The sequence below is a fragment of the Apodemus sylvaticus genome, chromosome 23, assembly GCF_947179515.1.
Source record: "Apodemus sylvaticus chromosome 23, mApoSyl1.1, whole genome shotgun sequence".
In the NCBI taxonomy this organism is placed as follows: Eukaryota; Metazoa; Chordata; class Mammalia; order Rodentia; family Muridae; genus Apodemus; species Apodemus sylvaticus.
In genome coordinates, this window is record NC_067494.1 from 47,824,161 (window position 1) to 47,839,311 (window position 15,151).

A 15,151-nucleotide genomic window follows, 5' to 3' on the forward strand; every position below is an offset into this window, starting at 1 on the left:
GACATTATAGAAATAATATCCTTCAATATAGTCACAAATAATATAAAATATCTTGGTGTGACTCTAATCAAGTAAGTGAAAAATCTATATGACAAGAATTTCAAGTCCCTGAAAAAAGAAATCCAAGAAGTAAGATAAAAAGATCTCCCATGCTCATGGATGGTCAGGATTAATACAGTAAAAATGGGCATCTTACCAAAAGCAATCTGCAAATTTAATGCAATCTCCATCAAAATTCCAACTCAATTCTTCATAGAGATGGGAAGAGAAAACATCTAAATCATTTGGAATAGGGAAAAACCCAGGATAGCAAGAACCCTTCTCAACAATGAAAGAATTTCTGGGAAATCGCCATCCCTGACCTCAACCTGTCGCAGAGAACAAAAGTGAGAAAATGCACACGGTGATGGCACAGAGACAAACAGGAATATGGATTGAACAGCCTTGAAGACCCAGAAATGCACCCAGAAACCTACGGTCACTTGACAGTTGACAAAGAAGCCAAATCAATGCAGTGGCTAAAAAGTCGGCATTTTCAATAAATGGTGCTGGTTCAACTGGCAGTCAGCATGTAGAAGAATGAAAATTGATCTATTCTTAATTCCTTATACAATGCTCAAGTCCAAGTGGATCAGGGACCTCCACATAAAACCTCATATTCTGATCTAATGGAAGTGGGGAAGGGCATTGAACACATGGGTACAGGGGAAATTTTCTTCTACAAAAAATAATGGCTTATGCTCTAGATGAACAATTAACAAATGGGACCTCATAAAATTGAAAAGCTTCTATAAGGCAAAGGACACTATGAAGGACAAAATTGCAACCCACAGATTGGGAAAAGATCATTACCAACCATATATCCATTAGAGGCTAATAACAAAAATATAAAGAGTACTCAAAAAGTTAGGCTACAGAGAACCAAATAACCATATTAAAACCGAGATAGAGTGCTAACCAAGGAATTCACAACTGAGGAATACTGAATGGCTGAGAAGCACTTAAAGAACTGTTCACCATACTTAGTCATCAGGGAAATGCAAATCAAATCAGCCCTGAGATTCCACATGACACCATTTAGAACTTTACCAGAAAGTGTTTATAATTCCAGTTTCAATCAACTTAGTAATACTTTTATGCCAACGATTATTATATTTATAAAAAATTTTCCATGATAATCTTCAATTTTAACGTTTTTCTACATTTGTCTACAATTTTATCAGAAATATTTTGCACGTAAATCTTCAATTCTATCATAAAATGTTCATACTTCCTTTATCATTCAAATTAGCAATGTTTTTATGTCTATCACTTTACTTTCCATGAAAGCTGTCAATTTTAATGTCTTTTTCTATGTCTCTACTATTTTATCAGAAATATACTCCATGTGAATGTTCAATTTTATCATAAAATTTTTTTAAGTCCTTTTTCAATAAAAGAACATGCTTTAAAAAATACAAGAACAAAAAAAAGCAAAAAAGCCAAAAGCAATATACAGATTCAATGCAATACCCATCAAAATCCCAACTCAATTCTTCACAGAGTTAGAAAGAGCAATTATCAAATTCATCTGGAACAACAAAAAACCCAGGATAGCTAAAACTATTCTCAGCAACAAAAGAAAATCTGGGGGAATCAGTATCCCTGACCTCAAGCAATACTACAGAGCAATAGTGTTAAAAACTGCATGGTATTGGTACAGTGACAGGCAGGAGGATCAATGGAACAGAATTGAAGATCCAGAAATGAACCCACACACCTATCGCCACTTGATCCTCGACAAAGAGGATGAAAACATCCAATGGAAAAAAGATAGCCTTTTCAACAAATGGTGCTGGTTCAACTGGAGGTCAGCATGCAGAAGAATGCGAATTGATCCATCCTTGTCTCCTTGTACTAAGCTCAAATCCAAATGGATCAAGGACCTGCACGTAAAGCCAGACACTCTGAAGCTAATAGAAAAGGAACTGGGGAAGACCCTTGAGGACATCGGTACAGGGAGAAAGTTTCTGAACAGAACACCAATAGCGTATGCTCTAAGAGCAAGAATTGACAAATGGGACCTCATAAAATTACAAAGTTTCTGTAAGGCAAAGGACACCATCAAGAGGACAAATCGGCAACCAACAAATTGGGAAAAGATCTTCACCAATCCTACATCAGATAGAGGGCTAATATCCAATATATATAAAGAACTCAAGAAGTTAGACTCCAGAAAACCGAACAACCCTATTAAAAAATGGTGTACAGAGTTAAACAAAGAATTCTCACCTGAAGAACTTCGGATGGCGGAGAAGCATCTTAAAAAATGCTCAACTTCATTAGTCATTAGGGAAATGCAAATCAAAACAACCCTAAGATTTCATCTTACACCAGTCAGAATGGCTAAGATTAAAAATTCAGGAGACAGCAGGTGTTGGAGAGGGTGTGGAGAAAGAGGAACACTCCTCCACTGCTGGTGGGGTTGCAAATTGGTACAACCACTCTGGAAATCAGTCTGGCGGTTCCTCCGAAAACTGGGCACCTCACTTCCAGAAGATCCTGCTATACCACTCCTGGCCATATACCCAGAGGATTCCCCACCATGTAATAAGGATACATGCTCTACTATGTTCATAGCAGCCGTATTTATAATTGCCAGATGTTGGAAAGAATCCAGGTATCCCTCAACAGAAGAGTGGATGCAAAAACTGTGGTGTATCTACACAATGGAGTACTATTCAGCCATTAGAAACAATGAATTCCTGAAATTCTTAGGCAAATGAATGGAGCCAGAGAACATCATACTAAGTGAGGTAACCCAGACTCAAAAGGTGAATCTTGGTATGCACTCACTAATAAGTGGATGTTAACCTAGAAAACTGGAATACCCAAAACATAATCCACACATCAAATGAGGTACTAGAAGAAAGGAGGAGTGGCCCCTGGAAAGACTCAGTGAAACAGTATTCGGCAAAACCAGAACAGGGAAGTGGGAAGGGGTGGGTGGGAGGACAGGGAAAGAGAAGGGGGCTTATGGGACTTTCGGGGAGTGGGGGGCTAGAAAAGGGGAAATCATTTGAAATGTAAATAAATTATATCAAATAAAAAAAAGGCAAAAAACCAAAAATCTGGAAGATCAAAATCCCAGGTGACAGCAGCTGCTGGCTAGAACTTGGGGAAGGCTGATTATGTCTCCATTGCTGGCACTGCAAGCTGGTCAAAATCAATCTGGTGGTTCCTCCAAAAATGACAGATAGATCTACATGAACACACAGCTATAGCACTTCTAGGTCTATACCCAAAATATACTCCAACTTATAACAAGGACACATGTTCCACTAATATTTATAATAGCCAGAAGCTGGAAACAACCCAGATGTCCCCCAACAGAAGAATGGATACACAAAATGAGGTACATTTACTCCTTGGAGTAATCTATTAAAAACAATGGCTTCATGAAATCCACAGGCAAATGGATGGAACTAGAAAATATCATCCTAACTGAGGTAACTCAGACACAAAGATCAGACATGGTATGTACTCACTTATAAACAGACATTAGCCCAAAAGCTCACAATACCCAAAATACAACCCCAGACCATATGGAGCTTAGGAGGAAGGAAGACCAGGGTGTGGATGCTTCAGGACTTAAGTGAGGGGAGAACAGGATGGTTAGAGGAGACTGAGGGAGGGTGAGACTTTGTAGCAAAAAAAGGAGGGGTATTTTATAAGGGGGCAATAACAGGTACTGCAGGGGACAGGAAAGAAGGACAGAGGAGTAGAAAATTGAATAAAAATATGTAGCAGTGGGGGATGAGGAACCGTGTATAACCACTGCCAGATTCCCGATGGCAGGGAAATAAAAGACTCCCAGGACTCAGTAGGGATGGTTTTAGGAGAAACGTGCAGCAAAGGGGAGATAGAACCCATAGAGGCCACATCCAATAGACAGGCATGGCCCCTCATGGAGGGATGTGGCCACCCACCCAACTCGAGTTTTAAACCCAGAAATATTCCTGTCCGGAGAAAAGACAGGGACAAATATGGAGCAGAGACTGAAGGAAGGTCCACCCAGGGACTGCCCCACTTGGTGCTCCATCATTTCTGCAGCCACCAAATACAGACACTGTTGATGCTGCCAAGAGGTGCTTGCTGACAGGAACCTGTGTAGATGCTCCTTGAGAGTTTCATCCAGCAACAGACAAATGCTGATGTGGATGCTTGAGCTCAGAGATCCAGGAGGGAAGGTGGCAGGACGACTCGGGAGTGGCGGGGGATTTTAACCCCATAGCATTAACAATGTCAGAACAGACCACCCAGTGCTCCCACCATCGAAGGAGTGTGAAGGGAGGGATTCATGGCTCCAGATACACACAGCACAGAGGAGGGCCTTGTCTGTTATCAGTATCTCATTCTATACCAAGAATTCTGCATAATGTTTCCAAACACAGTTTAAATGCTTTTACATGTCTGTGCTCTCCAATCTGCCCTTATCTATGTAAACCAGTCACTTCAGCCAGTTTGTTTTTTAAATAGTTCTCTCTGGTCCCCAGCCTTCCAGTCTCAACCAAACAGAAACCTATGCTCAGTTCTGGGGGCAGCCCAGATTACAGTGTGAATTCTTAGTTTGCCTTGAGTCTGTAGCTCACTGCTGTAAGCCCAACTCTGTCTAGTGGTGATGGAACTAGGTGAGAAGTACTAAGATTTGTCTCTCAAGGTGAGATAAATTGGTCCTGAGTTGTGTGCTAAGGCACAGTCATAGGGTGAAGCTTCTGTATAGCTAAGGTGGGCCTTGAAGCAGGCAGAGCTATTCTGTCCTCATGGAACTTAGAACTTGATGCCAAAATAATGCTTCTTCCTTCAAAGTACACTTATGCAAACTGCAAAGATCCTAAACGCTGCCTGTGGCTCTCACCAGTTTTCCCCAGAGCATGCCCACAGCTCTCCTTCTGTTGTGTCAGGAAGCCAAGCCTTATCTGATCTCTCTGGACAAGAAGCTCTACCTGCTGCAAACTCACTGTTAAGAGGCACATCAGATCACCTTTTCTGGTTAAGATCACTTCTGTAGTGTCTTCATAACTGGTAGACAGAAGCCTTTAGCAGCCGACCATTAGCCTGTGTGGCCTGAGCTCACATGCCCTCCACCTCTAAGTTGTGTCCAGTACAGCACTGAGCCCTGGCTGGTCACAGACCACTTTCACTGAAACCTCTGTCTTCTAAGGCCTCAGTCTGCTGTGTTCAACAGGAGCTTCCTGTCCCTGCAGTGCACACTTGTCCTCTCCAACTTTTGCATGGATCTGATTTTAGATCATGTAAGGTTCAGAATCTCTGCTTGGCAGCCATTGCCACTCATGGTATTTATATTTTTGTTCACTTTGTTGATCTATGTGTTCTTATGTGTGCACTAAGAGGGCAACATCGAGGATTATGTCATTACTGTTGTTCACATCTGTACTAAAAGTGCTCACTCTGCAGATGTTCAGCAGAGCTGAGGGAGGTGACAGGTCAGGACACCCTGATTGCAGAAGCAGCAGCTGTGAGGTCAGAGACGCACCAAGTGGGAGTTGGAGGAAGGAACCTAAGGCGCGTTGGGAGAAAACAGGTCCAACTCCCCTAAGATCCTGAAAACAAGGCAGCCGGACTTGGTATCCATCCCAAGGGAGCTCAAGATCAGACTCACAACAGTGCCACCAAGACAACCCAAGGTCTCCTCGGTTCCCCATATCCCTGAGAGCTCAGAGGGACGGTTTCAAACTCCCTGGGCTCCCTTCACACTCACCAGCACTTGATGCTGAAGCGACCACAACCTCCTCCATTCTGAAAATCCCAGTGATAACGACTGGAGGGCGTGGCTAAATCCTGGGGTTATAGTTCACTGGCTGTTCATGCGCATGCTCTGTGCCTACCAACAGCCTCCTTTACCAGCCTAGCTTAGTGGCTCCTGGAACATTGGGCTTTGCTCCTCCCTTCACAAGAACAACAGTGTCCCCATAGTGCTTGTACAACACAAGTCGCCTCACTGTGGCCTTGAATACACAGCTGAACTGGTGGCATCTCTTTCCCAGAGCGTTCTCGATCCTGCCTCCTCATCCTCCCCAGGGCGGAAGCCTTTCCCCTCTCCCATTGACTGACTGTAATCAATGGATTAACGAGATAGAAGACCTTTAAGTATAAAAGAAATTTGAGGAGAAAGGCTAAATTCAGAGAGGATTAGCACAAAGGCCACCATTAGAGGAAGAAGGAAACCACATGCTGCGAGTGATCAGATAAAACCCAGCCCCAAGGCGGGCAGGGTCTCCATGGACCTTGCCAAGTGCCAGGGTTACAGCGATTCCAGGCTCAGTCATCAAGGACTGGGAGGCACAATTCTCCATTCCCTCTTTTACCCTGACCTTTCCAGTGACCATGACACTATAGGCTTGGTGTGCCTGGCAGGGGCAGGGGATGGCCTGCTTTGTAAGCAGTAGTTGGCTTTGGCCAAGGGATTCAGAAGGGATTTGCAGAGAGAGATGCCATCTGAGGCTGGGCGTGGCTGACAAGGGGACTGTTGCAGCTTAAAAGTAGCAGCAGGAAGGTGTCCATGAGACTTCCTTGTGCTGGGGTACTTATCCTGACCTGCTGGGCTGTAGTCCTGCTCCTCATCATTGAAAACATTAAATTATTACTAACGATATTTTGAACTGCTTGCAGTCAGTCCCCTGGCACTGTAAGACCTGGGTTTAGAGCCTGGATCCACAAAGGACCAGCTATTCTTGTCTAAAATGGTTCTATGTGTCCTATCACACTTTCTTAGAAAACAATGACAACTCATTGTTTGAAAAGTGGAAAAGAATATTGAAATATCCATTGGGTCCCAGACAGCACAGAGCACCTGGTCCTCACACATGCCTGGTCCACCTTCGGACCTCAGTGTCTAATGTGAGCCCTACACTCAGAATGGACATGGTTTTCCATGGATCACGCCGACCTCGCTGGGGGAGAGGGTGTTTACATGTGCGTCTTACCCCATCATGTGTAAGGTGTACATGTATACTCCTACGCTTGTGTTCTGTCAGAGGCCATCCTCTGGACAGGTGCCCACACCTGCACACCCCGTTTCCTACTCCCATCCCCCACCACCCAGGGATGCTGGGCTTACAGACTTTGCTGCTGCATCCATCTTTGATGTGGGTTCTGAGGATTCAAACTCAAGTCCACACCTTGGGAGGGAAGTGCTCTGCCTACTCCTGCAGCCCTGTCTCAGGTGTTTGATGAGAACCTAGAGACTTTCTGAGGAAATATGAGAACAGTGTCTCCCCTGATGTCTCAGTTTGAAACACAGCTTTGTCTTAAAAGTTAAACTGCAGCATCAGCTTGATGCTAATCAGTCAGAATCTAAGGAAAGGTGACACACAGGGTAGACATGATGGTTTTAAAGCAGGAGGTTCAGCAAACATTCAAACCAGAGACCTAAGGACAGTAAATCATCCTAGAGGCTTTGATTTCTAAAAGCCTAGTGTCAGCCTTCACAGCCCACCTAAGCCAGAGCCTTGAAGTCCTTCCAACCATGAGGGCTCCTATTATGACCTCATGAGGAGAGATTGTGAGGCACTCTAGCCAATAGATGATAAGCTGTGGGCAGGCCTGGATTTCTTTGAGTGCGTTGAGAGGAGTTGTGGAGTGGTGCCCTTTGCGTATTTATTGTATCTATTGACTTTGTGTGGTTGGATTGGTTTGTACGAGTGCTGTGTGGCTGTGTATGTTACAGTGTGTGTAGGAGTGTGTGTTTACGGATTTGCTTGTGTGTGAGTGTGTGTATAATAGTTCCAGTGTGTGAGTCAGTGTATGTGGGACTGTGTGAGTTTATAGGTGTGTTTCCAGGGAGTGTGTGTTTGGTGAGTGTGTGTGTGTGTGTGTGTGTGTGAGCAAGTATATACCTGTTTCTATGTAATTGTGTGTAGTGTAATTCTGTGTTTGTGTAAGAGTTTGTATTCCTGTGTGCTTTTGTATGTAAGTTTGCTTTTCTGTATTTGTGTGTGTATTTGTGTGTGTGTGCTTTTGGGTCTGTGCCTGTATCTGTGTGTGTGTGTGTGTGTGTGTGTGTGTGTGTAAATTCACATTTCTGTATTTGTGTATTTGTGTATTTGTGTGTGAGTGCGCTTTTGTGTTTGTGTCTTTGTCTGTATTTGTGTGTGTGTGTAAGTTCACTTTTTTGTATTTGTGTGTGTATTTTTGCCTGTGTGTGTGCTTTTTTGTTTGTGTCTGTGTCTGTGTCTGGGTCTGCATCTCCGTCTGTGTCTGTGATTGGTTCTCTGTCTGTGTCTGTCTGTGTGTGTGTCTGTGTTTGGTTCTGTGTCTGTCTGTGCTTGTGTCTGTGTCTGTCTCTGTTTGGTTCTGTGTCTGTATCTGTCTGTGTCTGTGTCTGCGTCTGCATCTGTGTCTGTGCACCTGCCTGTGCACATACCCCTTGGTCTCTTGCATCTGTATTGCTTGTACCTTGGTGCAAGAGAGTGTACAGGAGAGAAGTCAGCCCGGCTGCTGTACCTAAGGTAGGCCATCAACATTATTTTTGAGACAGACTTACTCAATGGCCTGAAACTGGCCAAGAATCTGGGGCCGGTTGACCAGAAGCTCCCAGGGATTTGATATGACCACCACATACTCTCAGGTTAAAGGCATATAGAGAGAGCTTGCTGTTTATTTATTGATTGACTTTGGAATGAGCTCAAGGGATAGATTAGACCACATATTTGTAAGGCCACTGGCTGTGTGTCTCCTTAGTGCTGCTCTTTTGATTTTTATTTATGCTTTATTTGGATGGCTACTTTGTTTTCCCTAGGATTTATTTTCTCACATGATATTTTATTGTTATGATTATTTCCTAATGCATTTCAGGCTGCTTCAGTCTATCTATTTTCAATATATTTTGGTTTCCTATTTTTGCATTATTATTGTTTAGTGATTTATTCACGGCATGTTGTCATTGGCTTACAATTAATACATATTTGCCTTTCAAGACACTTTGGCTTTTCCTGCAGGGAGAGCTTGAGATGTCTGTGGATGAGCCCACAGGATCTGTGAGCCTCTGTGGGAAGACATCTAGTGGTTCCTGGAGCAGCTGCAGCAGCCAGGACACATGGAACTACAGTGGAGGTGAGCTACAGGACCAGGGAGCAAACACACTGACCTGGCCAATGGTAATCTGAATCCCTGGCCACAGGCTGCAATGGTCACTCAGGGCTACACTGAAGGCCACTCAAGGACAAAGAATGGGCCATCAAAACTGTGTGCGGTCTTGTTCTCAGAGTCTTGTGCTGGTAAAAAGCAGCTGGCCTTGGCCACTGAAGTTGAGTCCAGACTCTATGGCTTTTTGGCCTTGGTTGTACAGGTTTAATAGTCTCTGATATTTTACTATCTTATTGTTTGTCATTGCTTAATTTTAAGTTTCAATATTTTGCTCAGGGGAGGTATGGTTTCATTGGGAAAGACTACGTCCTAAAACGAAATGGAATATTCACTGAAGTGCTGGGAATTTATATTTGTTTTGTCTTTTACTAATGCTTTCACCTCTCATTTTTTCATATGATTTTTTGCTTCAATCTACATCCAATCATAGTATTAATCAACTGTAACCCTCCCAATCACCCTGTTTTATGACTATGTTTTTTAGTTTCATCATCTGTATTTGGAATGTGTGTACTCTTGGGTTTCTAGTTTGGGGTGCGTTATTTGGTTAGGTTTTACTTACATTTTTTTACTTTATCTTTTCCCCCATATATTTTTCATAATATTCATTCTATTTTTCTAGCCTTTACTTACCTTTATGTCAAGCACATTTTCTTTGTTTATTTTTAGGTAGCATGTGTACTAATTTTGGTTTCTGTTTTCCTACATCTTTTTCATTACATTGATTCTATTCTTTTTATGTTATTTTTAGGTAGCATTAGTAGTGATTCAATACCTACACATAGTGAGGAGGAGTTACCACCAATCAGCTTCGAGCCCCATATCTCTGAGGAGGAAGACTTCCACTCCCAATACAAAGTCTTGAGGACCATCCGGCAAGGGAGTAACGCCAAGGTCCTCCTGGCCCAACACCGGCTCACAGGCACACCTGTGGCCATCAAAGTTCTTGAAAAGGGCAAGCAGTGGTTCCAGTCAGCCATGATGGAGGCCAATATAATGAGAACACTCAACCATCCCAACATCATCTCACTTCTACAAGTGATTGAAACCAAAAAAAGCATATACCTGGTAATGGAATTTGTTGAAGGACAACAACTCTACCAATACATCAAAAATTCTGGCCACATAGAGGAGGACGAGGCCCGGAAAATATTTAAACAAGTAATCGCTGCCGTGAGCTACTGCCATGAACATGGTATCGTGCACAGGGACCTGAAACCTGATAACATCCTGATCGATAACAATGGAAAAATCAAAATAATCGACTTTGGCCTTAGTACCAAAGTCAAACCTGGTCAAATGCTCAGTCAGCACTGTGGTTCCTACTCTTTTGGTGCCCCAGAATTCTTCCTCGGTAAAAGATACGATGGTACCAAAAGCGACTCGTGGACCTTAGGTGTGGTCCTGTATTTGATGATTGTCGGGAAGGTGCCTTTTGATTCTGTGATCATCCACGAACTGCAAAGACAAGTTGTGGCAGGAGTATATCCTGCCCCCTGTGGGGTCTCACAAGAACTAGAGGACTTGCTTAGTCTATTACTGACCATCCACCCTACATATAGGCCCACACCCATGGAGGTGATGCTGCACCCCTGGTTTAAAGGGGACTGGAAGATGTTCCCAAATCCCTGTAAGGATCTAATCCCTGCCAGGGCAGACCCTACCATTGTCCAAGCCATGGAATATCTTGGCTTCCGAGCTCAAGACATTCTCGGGTCACTACGTAAACAGAAATATAACCAAGCCATGGCTTGCTATACTTTACTAAAAGGACAGGCTCTCCAGAGACATGTCTACTCAACAGTGACTCAGACAGTGAGTCCAGTGGCAGCCCCATTCCCGACCATTGAGGCTGCTGCTGCTTTTACTTTAGGAATGAAGACAAGCAGAAGTGCTCCTATACTTGGCCCACTGGTCTCACCATCCTACACTGGTCAAGAGTCTACCTATGGCCAGAAGGCTAGGCAAAGAGCAGGAAGAACATCCACTGGGCCTGGTTTTCTTCACTTGCGGCCACTCCAGTGGAAACCCACAGAGGACCAACAACATATATTTGCCATGAGTGTCCCCTGTATTAACACAACAACCAGAATCACTGAAAACAGCAGCAATTCGATCCCAGAAGACAATCCCCTCTCCCACAGTGCCTCAGAGAATAAGCCCATCCCCAGCAGGGCCAGGGCCCAGCCCCGAGGCTTCAGGGGATGGGCCAAGAGGATACGAAATGCCATGAGGAGACTCTGTTGCTGCTTTACAGGAGGAAATCAATCTCGCCGCAGGCAGCACAGAGTCTCCCCCCAGAAATGAGGCACATGGAGAAAATCCAGAGAAAAAGAAGCAGGCAGGGCCCAGGTACCTTTGTGCTTTGTCCTACCCACTTTACTCTGTGCTGGTCCCTCCTCTGTCTTCATTTTCATTTTCATTTTGCCCACAATTCTTACCTTCTCATCTTCTCGAAGTACTTTAGAATTCATCAACCCCAAGCCTTCTCCCAATTCTGGGTTTCTCCTCTTGCCAGCATGGACTCAATATCAATGATTTTTAATCCACACAACAGAATTGTTTTGCTGACCCCATTCCTTCTCCTGGAGTCCATCTTCCCTAAAGACAACAGTTCCCACAGGGTAAGTACTAGATGCATATGGGCTCAAGGACTCTTTCAGGGGCTACAGGCCCTAGCAATGTGCCAATCAATCACAAGAGCTGAAGAACAGATTCTTACATTTTCAAAAGTGACATCACATTCCAGTAAGCCTCAAATCTAATAACCAGCAATGTCATTGAATAAGTACAATAGCATAGTTTACTGATTATTGATAATGTTCCATGCATTCATAGTTTTTGCATACTGATTATCCTTTTGCTCCTAAGAAACACCTAGTAATACATAGATTAAAAAAAAAATTCTAAGTGATTTCTTTCCAAGATCTTGACTACAAAGTAGAAAAAAAGACATAAAATATTAATGCATGTCAAAGTCCCACATGTTATTCTAAGAATTCTACCTCATTATTTCTTTTATCTCTAATAAATTACCTTGTCACTTTCACAGTGTCATCAGGGAATTATGTCCTGAGTATGAACAGGTGGTGATTTCAAACACATGGCCCAGGAACAGACACAATGGGAGAAGCACAACAGTAACTGTAACAGCAGCAGCAGGTCAAGAGGAAGACAGAAGAGGAAGAAGAAGGAGGAGAAGGAGGAGGAGAAGGAGAAGGAGAAGGAGGAGGAGAAGGAGGAGGAGGAGGAGGAGGAGGAGAAGGAGGACAAGGAGAAAGAGAAGGAGAAGGAGAAGGAGAAAAGGAGTAGGAGAAGGAGAAGGAGAAGGAGAAGGAGAAGGAGAAGAAGAAGAAGAAGAAGAAGAAGAAGAAGAAGAAGAAGAAGAAGAAGAAGAAGAAGAAGAAGAAGAAGAAGAAGAAGAAAAGGAAGGAAGGAAGGAAGGAAGGAAGGAAGGAAGGAAGGAAGGAAGGAAGGAAGGAAGGAAGGAAGGAAGGAAGGAAAAAGAAAGAAAGAAAGAAAGAAAGAAAGAAAGAAAGAAAGAAAGAAAGAAAGAAAGAAAGAAAGAAAGAAAGAAAGGAAGGAAGGAAGGAAGGAAGGAAGGAAGGAAGGAAGAAAGAAAGAAAGAAGAAAGAAAGAAAGAAAGAAGAAAGAAAGAAAGAAAGAAAGAAAGAAAGAAAGAAAGAAAGAAAGAAAGAAAGAAAGAAAAAGAAAGAAAGAGAGAAGAAATTAACCAACTTATTTCTGTGTCACTATTAGAATTGCTATCTGCCTATTTATGGATCCAGATAGCACACTGAGAACCAATTATAAAAAATGATTTAACTGAATATTAATATTTACAGAAGAGTTATCAGTATTCTTGAGGGTTCATCTCTAAGAGACAGAGCTAGGTGGCAGAGACAACAGGAAATGGTATGTTCTGAATGAGGAACATTTTCCCAAAGCTGATAATGTAATAGGTCTGAAGGAACATTCGGGAGCATTCCCAGAAGAAACAGCTTCTGGGGGGAAGAGAGGAAGTTTCTGGACAGTGAGGAAGCATGATTATGTGGAAATTCCTAGAGATATATCAGCAGGGAAAATCAGTAGGCTGGTGGATATGGTTCCCTGAACTGGTCAGGTGGCTATACTAAAAGATCTGAGAGAGGTTCTCAGGAGGGATTCACTGTTTTTGCCTAGCTGATGACATAGCATAGGTAGACTGACTAGGAGACAAGTCTGTGGCCCTGTGCCTGAGACTTCCATGTTTCCTATTCAGGAGATCTCTCAAATAATACCAATTGCCCCCCACCCCCACCCCCGCCACCGTGATCTCAGCTGCTAGAGGGCTCTATCCACAGGGACAGCCCTTGTGTTGGTATAGGCGCCTGACTTCATCCATGTGTCACTAAGGTCCCTGTGATATGAGATGCCATGTGTATGGACAGACCAGGGAGCTGGTGACCAGTGGCCACCAAGAGAGCTCAGAGGCCTGTGGACCAGAACGCCAGGCCTAGGATGGATGAGGGTGCAGTGCTGCTGACATAGGCGAGTCACTCATCCAGAACCTCTGCCCTGCTGCCTTTCACTGGCAAGAAAGCCTGTCACCTGTACTACTGCCACCTGAAGGAACAGATACTGAGTTCCAGGTTTCTGCACATAGAGAAGGCCTGCTTTCTCCTGGCTGCCAGTGGGTTACAGGATGACCTGGGCCACCAAAAGGACTTAGTCTTTATGAGCAGGTACTTCGTGCCACATGCCTATTCCCAAAAGAACAGGAAAATATGTCACCCTCCCTGTGTGTGTGTCACCCTTTCTGTGTGTCTGTCACCCTCCTTGTGTGTTCTTTTTTTCTGGAAGTGGGGGTGTCTGATATCTGCTCACCATGAATGACAGAAGGACATATAACTGGGGAGGGAAAAGGGCACAGAGACAGAAAAACTCACATCCAAGTGTGCTTACCAGCCCCCAACACAAATACTGCAAAGGCTGTCACTGTGGTGTAGGAATGAGGGCCAAAGTAGGCCATGCCTTTGGCTCCTGCATAAGCCCCGAGAGCTTGACACCTCTGAGTACCTTGGCCTGCTCAGCTGCAGAGTGTTATCCACCCAGCCTCTGGAAACAGGAACAAACCCAGCTACCTTATGCACTCTGTGCCTCTGTTTCCTCACCTGTACCCTGGAAAGGGAGATGGTGAGTGACAGGTTATTCTCCTTGCAGAAGCCTAGCTGACTGCCATCGAGAGCAAATGGCTCTGGGGACTGCGGGCCCCGCCAGTGTTCTCCCTCACTGGTCCCCAACTCATGCTCCTTACTGTCCTCTGTGCCTTGGGCCTCACATGTCTGCCTGCACAGCTCTCTCCAGTGCCACATGGAGTCCAGGCAGCTTTTCTCAAAGCTTCCCTCAGTCCACACTCACATAGTGCCCCACTGGCAAGTTTTCCCAAGAACACGGGCTGTGGGGCTGAAATGAGCTCCACAGACCTTGAAGGAGGGCTGCTTTTGTGGTCCTATGTGCACCTGCATGACATGAGAGGGTAGCAGAACCAAAAATATTAAGGAACCACATCCTCACCTTTGGGTCTGATGCTAAGGCAGAAGGCCTAACTCACTCTGTTGGACATTGGCTGTAGCTACAGAGTTGGTTCTGACTGCAAATGTCAGTGGAGGGGAAGTCAGCACAGAGATAGGGCAGCGTGGGGTCACAGCTAGCTGGTGGCTCTGTACTCAGATTATCAACATGGGACATGTGAACTCCATCCTACGGCATGTGCCTGCCATCCACCATGAGCAGCAGGGTCTGACTCCACATGAGGCAGTGTTATGCTTCATAAGGGATGCCTGCCATCTTGAGGATATTCTGTTCACTTCCTCAGGATATACAAGACTGACCCTGAGGTGTGGGATCAAAGCTTCCCAGGACAACAGTGCTTCTAAGCCACCTGGTTGACAGCATGACTTAGAATGCAGTTAGTATAGGCAGGGTGGTGCTTAGGGCCTGCATGGCCTGTGGTGAGCTGGTG

General features: G+C 44.3%; 1 protein-coding gene across 1 annotated transcript; it reads left to right on the top strand.

Moving 5' to 3' along the window:
- The first annotated feature begins 9,007 nt into the window (after nt 1–9,007).
- LOC127673751 (sperm motility kinase Y-like) lies at nt 9,008–11,454 on the top strand. Its single transcript, XM_052169521.1, has 2 exons — nt 9,008–9,114; nt 9,899–11,454. Exons 1-2 carry the CDS (start codon nt 9,012–9,014, stop codon nt 11,452–11,454), a joined length of 1,659 nt encoding a protein of 552 aa, XP_052025481.1. The 5' UTR covers nt 9,008–9,011.
- The last annotated feature ends 3,697 nt before the right edge of the window (nt 11,455–15,151 follow it).

Coding starts and splice junctions, on each gene's coding strand:
- LOC127673751 (XM_052169521.1), top strand. CDS start 9,012: ATGTCTGTGGATGAGCCCACAGGATCTGTGAGCCTCTGTGGGAAGACA. Junction 9,115..9,898: donor CACATGGAACTACAGTGGAG/GTGAGCTACAGG, acceptor TGTTATTTTTAG/GTAGCATTAGTAGTGATTCA.